Raw genomic sequence first — 12,012 nt, 5'->3', positions numbered from 1 at the left:
AAGATATTTGTATAAAATGGCATCCATTAGCTTTTGTGTTTTTTTTATTTTTATTTTTTTTTTAATTAATGCAGATGAAAGACAAATGGGAGTTTTGCTCTGGTTACAACAGTAACAACATACAGCTAAATCTGCCAACCTAAGATATGTAGGCAGCTTTACTGAAAACAGTAGACTTGCATAACTGTGACTGCATCAGCAATTACTGCTGGAACGTGTCAGAAAAGGGTAAGCTCAGGAAAAACAAAAACAAAAAACCACAAGCTTCCTATCCAATCCGGATCTAGAGTTACTGGAGAGGTCCCCTTCAATTAATTTTTAACTGTGGCTTTTAGTTCATTTAAGAGTCAGTTGAAGGTATAGGTTGGACAGAGAGGTGGAGGGGGGCACTTGGACATGGGAGAGAGAATAAAAAGCTGCAGAACCCCATGAATACTGGGTGGCTTTTTGTAGTTTTGATAAATTTAGGCGATTTTTGGACAGAATCACTTTAAAGGACGGAAGCCGAACTGGGAAAGGGGTAAAAATAAAACAAAATAAAAAATACTGTATTTGGTGGACAAGCCTCTAGAGAAAAAATTCCAGTTGCAGTATCTTTTTTTTACCTCTGACCTGTGTCCATTTCATTTTCATCAGTGTATTCACCATGGTGCAGGGTTTTTCCAATAGATGACATGGATTCTTCTGACATGTCATAGGCAGATGAATGGGGGAGGAGTGGAGGGATGTTGCAAAGATTTGTGGCTTGTGGGAAGCTTAATTTCCCAGTAATGTAATGCAGATCGGTATGTCATATCTCTGCAGGTGCTACTGTGCTAAGGCTTCATTCCTTAAGGAAAGCGAACCTAGGGGAACTTTCTGAACATCTTTGACTGAAGCTTTCCTTCAGGAACTTGAGCTTGGAGCATTCCAGAGCGTATCAAGTGTTCCAGCCCATGTCTATCCTTAGCTGACTTTGCAAGCCTACAAGACTCCGGAAAATAAAGGCATTTTTAGAGTTGGGAGTTGATGTGCAATAAACAAAGCACCAAATTTTTCGTTAGTTCTTTTGTTGTTATGAAATAGCCTTGTAAATTCACTTTTGTAGTCTTGTGAGGCACGCTTAACCCCTGGATGCAATAGCTGCCTCGATAGAATCCAGTTCACCAAATCATAGACATGTGAACTTGAAATGCTGTGGCTGAATCTGAGCCAAAAGGTTTAGGTAGTCTATCTAAAAAGCTGAGCAAACTAGAAAAAACAATATGCAGTAATTAGTGCATTGTGATTTTTCTTTCTGTCTGAAGACTGTGCGGCAAGCTTCTGGTGGCTTATGAGAAGTTCTGAGAGTTATGGTGACTGTTTCTGAGGAGCTTCCAAACATGGCTGAGCACATCATGCAGTACTGAACTCCGGGAGGCTTCTGTTTGTGGCTGATGATGCTCATTTCACAAAGGCTTGAGTCAGATGTTTTGGAACTGTGTGTTACACTGAAGTGTTAGACAAGGCATGGTTGTTTTCAGGGCTGCTAGCTATGTGATGCTCCCTCTGAGTTCACGTTACACAGTTACTGGATCCTGAATTGCTGGAGTCTTGGTTTATCCGTATCGTTTTACTGCTGTTAGTTTAGCCTGAGGCTTTTCTTTCTTTCCTAAGGAGGTTTAGCTACAAGAATAAGAAGGAAATCTCCTTGCTCTCTTCTGATGTCTGGCCTGAAGTTGCTAGGTGAACCAGCTACTGTTATCATTGTTATAAGGAGTTTGTATTAGAGATCTGACAGTTCTACAGATACCCATTTACCTGCAAGAAACCAAGACAATGCTCTCTCAAATGATTTTTAGAATCAAATGCTGAAGAGGTGCAGGTAGGTTTCTTAAAACGCACATTTTGACTCTGCAAGACGACTTGTATTCGTTTTATTGCTTAGCTGTCTTTGATTTTGAGATTTTTTGTGCCCCGCTTATGTCACTACCAGAAAGTGATTGAAATCTAACGCCCACCGTTGTTTGAATCTAATTGTAACTTATCTCTTTCATTATATGCATAGCTAAATAAATAATGGAGAAGGAAATAGTATCCTGGTTTTAGCAGTGTAAAGGGCAGTGTGTAAGGTGAACCTGAAGTACCTCTTGCCTAGTGAGGTGGAGTATCTGCGTGGTCTGTACCACAGCTAGGTGTGTGATTTGGATGAAGGTTTTACTACAGATAAATCCATGTGCAGTAACTGTGACTGGGAACCTTCTCTAAGGCATTTCTCCCTGAAGCGCTGTTTTTTTCTTGGAATTTTGACAAATTCCATCATTCTAAACTCAGCCTGTGCTATCAAGCTCTGCAAAGGATGCATGGGTGTGAGCAGGTAAATGTAGCTGTCCCATCTTTTGTCTCAGAGTGGACAAAAAGGAGTTTTCCAACCACCAGTTGCTTGTAGCTTCTTGGAAAAACGTCACTGCTTGTGTCCGCTTTGGGCAACACTGTTACTTTAACGCTTAACCACTAATACACATGTGAAAGGCTGTGACTGCAGTGAGCGTCTTTCAGGGCAGATCTCGGAGCCCCTGGATTGTGTATAAGCAGACATGTCAGCGCCTTTATAGATTAGATTACTTCTGGGCAGTGAATCACGTAAGCAGAAATGAGCTGTTTGCTGGGCGGCAACGCAATAAACTTGGAAAAAGAGCAGCTCGCCTCCAACCTATTGCAGGAGTGACTGAAGTGGGTTCTGGAAGGAAGGAAGAGTGGGGATCAGCAGTGACCTTCATGGTACTTTCATTGTTATCCGTTTGGATTTGTCGATGCCATGGGCCAAACGGAAGACAAAGCGTCCTAGGAGAAGTCAGCTCTAGGATGGGGGGTCCAGAGCAATAGGCTAGTGGATAAAAACCTGATGGAGGAAATGAGCTAGAGGAAATAGGGTGAAGGTGGACAGGCGCTGTGGAATGGGAAGCTGTGGTGGTATTAACAGACTAAATGAGCCCTGGTAACAGTGTCACAAAGCGGGGGGAAAGCGATGCCTCTGCAGTGGCTCAGCAGTGCCTGCAGGAAGTGATGTGTGGCACGTGAGTTAAAGCTACAGCAGTGATCGTTCCCTGCTAAAAAGGAGGCAATTGAGTAAGCAGGAAGGGAGTTCTGGAAATGCAGAGAAAAGAGAAACAGGGATGCTATGATTACAGAGGGACCTGCTCCATCTACCCTTATAGCGATCGTATAAATGGAAGAAGAAAAATCTTTACGTGTTCGGGGAGCAAAGGGCAGGAGAGGAAATATCTCGTAAGCCTGGAGAGAATTGGGGAGTGAACAGTGGGACGGGCAGCAGAGTGCCTCAGCCACTTGGTTCAGTGTGATGGAGCCGAATGTAGGCAGGCAGCAAGAAGCAGGTCTTGTGGAAAACTAACAAACGTGTGTGTGTGTGTGTGTTTTGGCCTCGGGATGTATTGTGTGCAAAGATATTCCATCAACACTAAGTGGCTCCCACATAGCTTTGCTCATGGATGCTGTTCAAAACAAGCTGTGTGCATTCTTGCTCAGCGAGGCTTGAAAACACAGCGGATTTTGTTTGCATGCATTGGGCAGGGGGGATTCTGAGAGCAAAGCAAAAGAGTGCCTTTGATAGCGATAGATATAGATTGCTTTGTTTCCAGCCATTTAACTGTTGCTGTCATGAGCTGCGTTGCCCATTTGAAACTTTAGCAACTATGTGAGCAGCTCCGATTAGAAAACAAACAAACAAAACCTTTCATAGGGATTTTTTGTCTCATAGTTGTGCTGATGAGGCACCTGCCAATGGGAGATGACACGAACGGGTTTCTGAATGCTTAGAAGCAGTCACTGCCTTGTGTGCACTGCTTTGACTGCCAGCTGCAAAATGAGAGCTGCTTCTGGAAAGGCTGAGCTGTGCTCGTGTTAGGGAATGACTTTCTAGAAAGTCTCCTGGAGTGGAGGAATTTCCTTTGTTGGATGACAATAATAAGCTCCTTTTTTTAACTCTCTCAGGAGCTCATTCTAACTACATGGTTAAAGAACCACCATTTATTTTGTTCCCTCCTTCAGAGCTATAGGATGTCTACTTCTGTCCTATCCACGTCTCTAACAAAGCTTCCATGTGTAGAACTTGGCCTCCCAAATATACACTGCTAGCACAGAAGTTGGTGATTTCCATGTGCTGAAAAGACTTTGTTCTTTAGGTGGGTGACAGCCCACATCTCCGCAGTGCTGCCAAGCGCCCTGCCTGCTCTGCTGCTCTGTGATGCTGAGCAAAGAAGCTGTCGCCTTTCCCTTGCAAGTGCCTTAGGGTTTGATGGTACAGCCATAACTGGCTCAGTCTGACCTTCTGTGCAGAGAAGAGAAGGGAACACCTCCAGCTCCTACCTTGTGGGAACTGGGAGCTCTCTGGACAAAGGGCACATTTCACATCCTTTCGAGTTAGATGAGAACGTGTGCCCATGCGGGCCTTACTCTCCAGGCTCGCTCCCACCCTGTGTGTTTGATGTTACGGCCCCGTGTTTGTATTGGGCAGAGGGAGGGCGAAGGGGCCCGTGGAAGCTGAGGTAATTAAAAGGAAGGTGAGCGGGACAGATGCTTCTCGTGCCATTCCGTATCGTCCTCTGCTCGAGGTTCTGCGCATCTAATTACTGCTTCCTAAGAGACGTTAAGACAGTGATACGAGAATTTGTGCCGCTGTCCGTGCTGGTGGTACACGGACCCGGGACAAGGCATGTCTCTTCGGGTACCGCCGTTCGAGGGAAGGAAGGTACCGCGCGCTTGCCGGCCGCCCGGCGCTGCGCTGGCTGAGCGGAGCGGCGGCGCCCAACGCACCGGCCCGGAGCGGCTCTTTGCTGCGGGGGCGGCGGCTCTCGCTCGCGGCACCTCAGCCCGCGGGGCGGGACGGCGGCGCGGGCGCGGTCGGGATTGGCTGGCGACGCCCGGAGTGGCGGCAGAGCGGGCCAGCCGGGGAGGGGGCGGGCGGGCGGTACCCCCTGCGGCGGGAGCGGCCCGCGGCGGCGGCGGGCCGGCCGGCAGGGGCGGGCGCGGGGCTGCTGGCGCCGCGCAGTGCCCGCATCCCGGGCAGCCGCGCCGCCCCGCTCCGCCGCCGCCATGGGCCGCGGGGCCGCCCCGCTCCGCCGTCTGCTGCTGTCGCTTCTACTTCTGCCCGGCCCGGGGCTGGCGGCCGGGGAGCCGGAGACGGCGGAGGAGCAGATGGAGTACCGCGACCCCTGCAAAGCCGGTAGGGGGGCGGGCGGGAGGGCCGCAACTCCGCGAGAAGTTTGGCAGCCGGCGGCGGTGGGTGCGCGCGGCGGGACAGGTGGTCGGCCGGCCGCGTGCCGGGCTCACCTGGCCGCCCGCCGCCCGGGGCTCCCGTCCCCGCTGCTCAGCCGAGCGCTGACCGGGGGAACGGCGCTTGCTGCCGCGGCTGCTGCCGGCCGTGCGCCGCCGCTCCGCTGTCCGCGAGCTGCAGCCCCGCGCGTGGGGCGCGCGTGCATTTGTTAGAAAACGTCGCGTTCGTCTCGTCTCCTCCCTCACCCAGCTGTCACCTGCTGCTCCCAAACGAGAGCTTTCCTAAAACGCTAGGGAAATGCCCGACAGGGCTTCGCGTTTTTTTTCTCCCATACGAGCGTTTTCTGTGCATTTTTGCAGCGTGTCGGCGGCTGTTTCAACTTGTCCCGGTGTACGGCTCTCTTCCCCAAGTTCTGGTGCGTGCCCCGAAGAGGCGGGACCGCACCAGGGCTTCGCGGGCTGCTCCCATCCCGCAGCTCTGCCTCCATCCCGCAGTTCCGCCCGCACTCCGCGGCTCTGCCTGCCGCCGCTCGGGCTCTCCTGGCTCACGGGGAGGGGAAGGAGGATCAGAGCCGGTGAAAGCAGCGCCAGCTCCGGCTTCAGACATCAGCCAAACCTCCCCGCCTATCTGCCTGTGTCAAAGTTACTGTCACCTGTCTAGCAAGGCTCCTCTTGCTGCCTTCGTTGATCTCTCGGAGTTTTTTCATTCCTGCATTGGATTGTGTCGGGTTGTTTCTGAGCGTATGCTAACTCGTCTTAATCGTTTTGATTTCTTCAAGAGCTTCTGTCATCACTTGTATCTCAGTTTGCAGGGAATATCAACTCAGATTTTCTCTCTGGAAAACTGGGTCATGCTCTTAACGTGATCGTTATTCCTTTTGGTTCTGGCAATCAGCTGATGTTTCGATCTTGTGAATGGCTTGTCTGCTAGGAAATCCGTAATCAATATCTTGTTAACCATACTCCATTTACAAATAACTTGTGCAAAGTCTTGTTTTCTTGGTGCTGTAGGAGAGACTTTCTTCACGTGTGGTGTTCCTGGTCCCTCGGTTTTCACTTAATGACACCTTCCCTTGTTGCTAGTTGTCTTCTGACTGCTTTCAGGGTGTTTGTAGCTCTGTCTGCTCACACAGATGAACTCCATCAATACAACATCTGTCAGAGCTCCTCTCTCTATTCTGTACTGCAGATTGTTTAGCTGGCCTTGGGTGTAGTTTGTGTTATGAGTGGAGTGTTTTATTCCAAAATTAGTTGAAGTCCCCTTTTATCTGCAGACTGTTGGTTGCAGAAAATGTTCCCTTTATCAGTAAGCCATTTGTGTATGTATGTGTATATGTGATATGTGTATATATTTATTCATTATGAAACTTAGCTCACCCATACATGCTTTTACCGGCTTTGTGTCTGCCTCTTATTTGGTAATGAATTCACCTCTTTCTTTCCAGAAAAGCTAGGTTTTACTGATATGGCTGTGATTCAGACCTGGAGACATAAAGTTTAATTAACTTACCAACATCGTTCAGGGAACCTACGGCAGAAAAAGAGAAAAAAAAATCAACCTTTTAATTACCTGCCTCTGCTGCAGGTCCTTTCCTTTTCCTGCAGGCTCCCCACCTCTCACTTCTGCTTGTACTCAGAGCCTGCACTGAAGCCTCCCTTCATCATACATCCTCACCTCTTGTGATAGGCATATAAACCTGATGTGTGTTATTCCTGTCAGTTCTCTTCAGTCAGGATCAATTCTCATTTCTCAGTATTTGTCTCTAATACTTTTCTAGTGTCTTTCCAACAGAAGCGAATGAGTGGACAAGACCCCTGGAGATCACACAATCCTCTTCTTGAGTTCAAGACCAGGCTGCTGTTCGTGATAGTGCTGGCAAACGTCTGTCTTTGGTGGATGCTTTCAACCAACCCAGACCACCGCTGTTTTGGCTTTCCTGTTGGCTAACCTGGGGCTCCAAGTACTGCACTTCAAGTCAGCCTTTTCCACCCAGACCTCACGGTGCAGGGGACAGTACTTCCAGTTTTTGCAGCCTTTTTCACTCATGGGCTGGGCTTGTTATTGTGTTTCTTGTGTCCCAGTCTACTTTTCTGTAGGCAGTATGACTCTTCCACTCTGTCCTCATACATTGTGTTTTCCGGCTCTCTAAGCCATCTTTTCTCCACACAAGCAGTCTCAGTCTAAACTGAAGTGCAGAGACCTTCGGCTGCAAGACGTTTCAGGTACTTGTCTCTATGCACTGAGCAGATCCAGCCTTTGAAGTCTACCCAAAACCAGGGTAGGCAGGACTTTTACCACTTGGATTGTTAGACATCACCCCTCCTCCTCTCCCTGCTGTTCATTCACATGCTTCTTCCTCTTCCAATAATAGACCTGTAACAGACCTAAGCAGGGGTTCTGCGCTGTAAACGTCATCCCAAAGTATTGAAGTCCAGCCAGTGTTACTGAACTGCACCTCTGTAAATGAGACTGCACATGAGAATGTGGTGAAGGCACTTCTAACAGAGTTGGCCCTCTAAGTTGGGCTATATAGGGGCAGTTGTTTAATGATTACGTAGGAAATCTGTCAAGCTCTGTTTCCGATGTGCTGAAACATTGACAAGTCTATTTAATTTCCTTGAGCCTGAGTTTCTCCACAAGTGAGACACCATCAAGGTTTGCCTAGAAGTATGCCTAGCAAGTGGGCAGTGATTGGAAATCTTGAACAGCTCAGATGCTATATGCTTTATGAGGACAAGTTTTTGCTTGTCTTTAAAGCTGGCACTGTGAGATTTATGCTGGTATTCTTGCTGTCACTGCAGTTACAGCCGCCTGTGTATGGTACTGTGGCTGCAGATTACATGCAGACCCTAGCCCATTGCGAAGACAGAGGCAGCTCCTCTAATTAAATGTTTTCCAAAGCTGTTAAAACTATAGTGCTGTACTTCACTTCTGCAGGCTAATGGCTGTGACCCGAAGGACATGATGGGTTCAGATCTGGCAGGTGAAAGCCTGTCAATTCCTTACCCTGCAGCTCATGCCCTGAGGGTGAGTGCAGGCTGTTGATGGTCCATCTGCTAGGCCCTCAGTGAAAAACCTGGCACAAGTTTCCCTCTGTTGCACTAGTTAAGGGTATGATAATATCTAACAGCAAGGTGAGACACACAGCAGCACAGTGCAGTAACCTGTTAACTCACTGCAACAACTGGGTACAAGTGTAAATGTGTCCAGTCACCAGGACTCAGCTGATGATAACTCCACTGCCACTTAGTCTCTAATTCCAGCCATCCTCTATTTCCTTTTCATAATCTATGGCTGCTTTCTTGCCTTTTGGTAGGGTAGGAAATGTCTGAATGAATGGTAAAGGGAGAACTGAGGCAGGGCTGCACAGCTGGTTTGGGTTGCCAGGGGAGATCACAGTGCTGACTCTGCTAGGTGGTTTTTGCTGAGTGTTGTGTCACGTCCCTGGAGCTTTTCAAAGGGAATGGTACAAAGGTTCCTTCTCAGATGGTCTCTGTAATAGGCAGAAAAATGTCATAAGCCTGACCTGTGCTTAGGATAGATTTGCTGCTCACAGAGTACAGCTAAAGATGTAGGTTCATAAAACATCTCAGTTAAATGAGACCCACGGGGATCATCGAGTCCAACCCCTAGCTCCACACAGGATCACCTAAAATTCAAACTGATGTCTGAGAGCAGTGTCCAAACACTCCTCAAACTCCAGCACTCAGGCTGTGCTTGCTGCCCTGTGCAGCCTGTTCCATGCAGACCCTTTCCCTCACCCCCAGCTGCCCTCCCCTGACGCAGCTCCATGCCGTTCCCTCGGGCCCTGTCGCTGCCACACAGAGCAGAGCTCAGCGCTGCCCTCCGCTCCCTGTGAGGAGCTGCAGCCACCAGGACGGCACTCCCCAGTCTCCTCACGGCTGAGCTAACCAAGCCTGGCACAAGGTGGCTGCAAAACAGGAAGATAGCACCAGAAAATTGAGTCCATCCCTGAGGATTTTGCAAAGTGTTGGGGATGTGAGCTCAGAAGAGGAAGAACAGAGGCTATAGGTGTGGAGGGACTATTGGAGAGTATAACAGTAGCCTTATCTTCTGTTTCTTTATCACTTGAAAAGTTGTTAGAAAAGAAATCTGGCAGTGATAGAGCAATTCTTCCTGCCAAACCGTTGTCCTCTCGAGGATGGATACCGTTTGCCCAGTCATAGGCTAGAAATGTGTGTATCTCTTCCTGCTGGTTTGATCCACCAGATTCTAAACATCCCACAACAGAGGTCTTAAGCCTTGACTGAGTGCTGTTCAGAGTGAACTTCCCACAGGGAGATGCAAATTGTGCTTTGCTTTTGTTCTGTTCCTCCTAGCTCTCCCTCTGTAAAGGCAGTGCCTTTTGTCCTGGAGGCAGTAGTGAATTTCACTTGAGTTGTGGTATAAAACTCAGAAGTCACATGCAGACATTTCTTTGGGAAGCTGAGGAGGTTACTGTTAGGAACTGAAAGCCGTGGGGGGGCTAATCGAATTAGAAGGAACTGTGAAGTTTAGTTTTCATGAATATTACTTGGGTTTTGAGATTTCTCCATCGAAGCAAAGATCCATCGCATAAGAAGGGAAGCTTGAAAGCTCTTTGCAGGTGACCGAATGAATCCAGCCCACTCATCAAGGGAAGGCTTGCAATGGCAGACACGAGAATAAGCCTGACTCTTGATTGGGGCTTTTCTGCATTCTTGCAAGATGTCCTTTTTTGGGGGGCAATGGTTTGAGCACTGAGTATTTTCTAACCTGCCCTTTGCTTAGCGATTGCAGATTCCTGTGGAGGAATCTCATTTGAGTCTTAATGATTTTTCTGTAAAGCCTCGAAGCCTCTGAGCTGGTGTGGAAGGTCTAGGTGAGCTACCATGGAGCTGTAGTGCAGCTATTGGTGTCTCCAGCTCTGACTGATAGAAGATGGTGGTAGGAGATGCTGACTTACCCAAAGGCAGACAATAGGATGGCATCAGTACTGGGAGCTGAATACTGACCTCCTGAAGTTTCGTGAAGCTTTATGAACTTCCAAAAAATAAAGTTCTCTTCTTCCTTTTTTTGACTCCTTACTTACTTGTAGATATGTACTTTACTTGTACTTAAAAATGTGCTTTGAGGTAAGAGTCTGGGATATAACCCAACCTGTGGGTTCCCCAGTGCTGGTAGGATGTTTACAGACAAAGCAACAAGTTCTCTCAAACAATTGTTCCCCTTATATTTTTTTCTTCAGTAGGCCATAGCAAGGGTTAAATCCTCAAGGAGGATGTTGACTGAGTCTTTTTGGGTGGTCTGAGAAAGAATGAGAGAACAGACTATTAATTTACCTGCTTTGGGGAGGTGGCAGCAATTAAAGGGAAAACAGGTGGGTGAAGCCTAGTGGGGACATTCTGTCTTTATATGCATTCAGTGTTGTTGCTGTTTGCAGTTGGGAAGGCTGTATTTTGCAGTGGAGCAGAGTTGCCTTAAAGGAAAGGTAAAAGGTGACCTTTGTTATAATCCTAGCCAAACACAAACTGATGGTTACAGCTTGAAGCAAAATTAACCACCAATCATTTTTTTAATTGAAATTCCCAGGCACAGAATATATTGGTGTGGTGAACTTGAGACAAAATCTTATGATTGTTGGACACAGGAGCATTTAAAATCTGTGTTTGGAGTCCTTCCAACATTTAGCTGTCTCCTTGGTATCCAAAAAACCATGCTTGATCTTTGACACTACTTGGGATATGTTGAGTCTACTTGTCCTGAGTGAGATTTAACTCTCAGTGCTGTACATACAACTCAATATTTAGCAATGGGCAGGACAAGGGATGGGCAAACTTTGTAAATGGGAGTTGTATTTCCAGAAGGAAAGCTGGTAGAGTAGGGAAGAAGTGTTTTGGTTGTCATGGACACTTCTCTGTAAAGAACTTTTAGAGCTTTTATTGAGCTTTATAGTCTTAGTGCAGTTCACAGGTGCATGCCCTTGACCATAACCTGTGCAGGCTTGATCAGTGAGGATAGCTCATTCCTCAGGTGTTCTGTAGCATGAGATTAGTAAGTCAAAGAGCCCCAGCCAAAGGAATTTAGAAAACTATGCTGCGTATCCTTCAGGCTTCAAAAGCCCACAGAGCAGAGAGTTTGGGCTTACGGTACTTCCCACTTGTATAATTGTATTTTACATTCGCAGTCCTGCTTGGAGTTTTCATTCTCCTCTTGTCCTAACCTCCTGTGTAATATTTATGCCTTGCTGGATGGCTCACCTAGAGCTAGCTGCATGTTTTCGAAAAGCCACTTCTTTCTCTCTGCTAAAACTGTGCCCATGGGTGTTTCCCAGGTGAGCAGCTGCTGCCCCAGTCTGAATGAGGTGAATCATATAACTACAAATTCCCACTGTAGTCAGATCAGACCCGCACATTCCTGCTTGGGAAATTGCAGGCACAGTGCGCCTATGTGTTAGATTTTCTGGAGCACTTTCTCTAATACATCCATTTTCTTTTTTCTCCCCTCTCTGTGTTGCCTTATCTGCAGAGACCCACGTGCTCTCTGTCTGCTTCACTGTTTCCTACAGCTTCATTTCTGGAGCTCCCCCATCCCCGTTCTGAAGCTCTCTTAAGTTGCTGCCAGAAGGAGTTGCTCAAGTCTTACTCTGCTGTCTCAGGTGTTCTGAGATGCTTTCTCTCTCAGTCCGTGTAAGGTGCTCTTTCTCAGCGTTAATTCCTGCCATTCTTCCAGATGTCTGTAGTTCTTACATTCTCACTAATCTGTGCAGCAGCCCTGTGCTA

The 12,012-nt window shown here is 47.7% G+C and overlaps 1 protein-coding gene across 3 annotated transcripts in view; it reads left to right on the top strand.

Annotated features, from left to right (window-relative positions):
- Window positions 1–4,947: 4,947 nt before the first annotated feature.
- The window catches only part of TLL2 (tolloid like 2), a 97,579-nt gene continuing 90,514 nt past the window's right edge, over window positions 4,948–12,012 (top strand). For all 3 annotated transcript variants that reach the window (XM_085230068.1, XM_085230067.1, XM_085230066.1), the window contains exon 1: window positions 4,948–5,200. In XM_085230068.1, the coding sequence (XP_085086194.1) occupies window positions 5,071–5,200 (130 nt within the window). In that variant the 5' untranslated portion in view covers window positions 4,948–5,070. The remainder of the gene's footprint in view (window positions 5,201–12,012) is intronic.

This window comes from Meleagris gallopavo, chromosome 8, assembly GCF_905368555.1.
Source record: "Meleagris gallopavo chromosome 8, MGAL_WU_HG_1.1, whole genome shotgun sequence".
NCBI lineage: Eukaryota > Metazoa > Chordata > Aves > Galliformes > Phasianidae > Meleagris > Meleagris gallopavo.
Note: the sequence above shows the minus strand (reverse complement) of the source record. Positions and strands in the feature narration are given on the sequence as shown.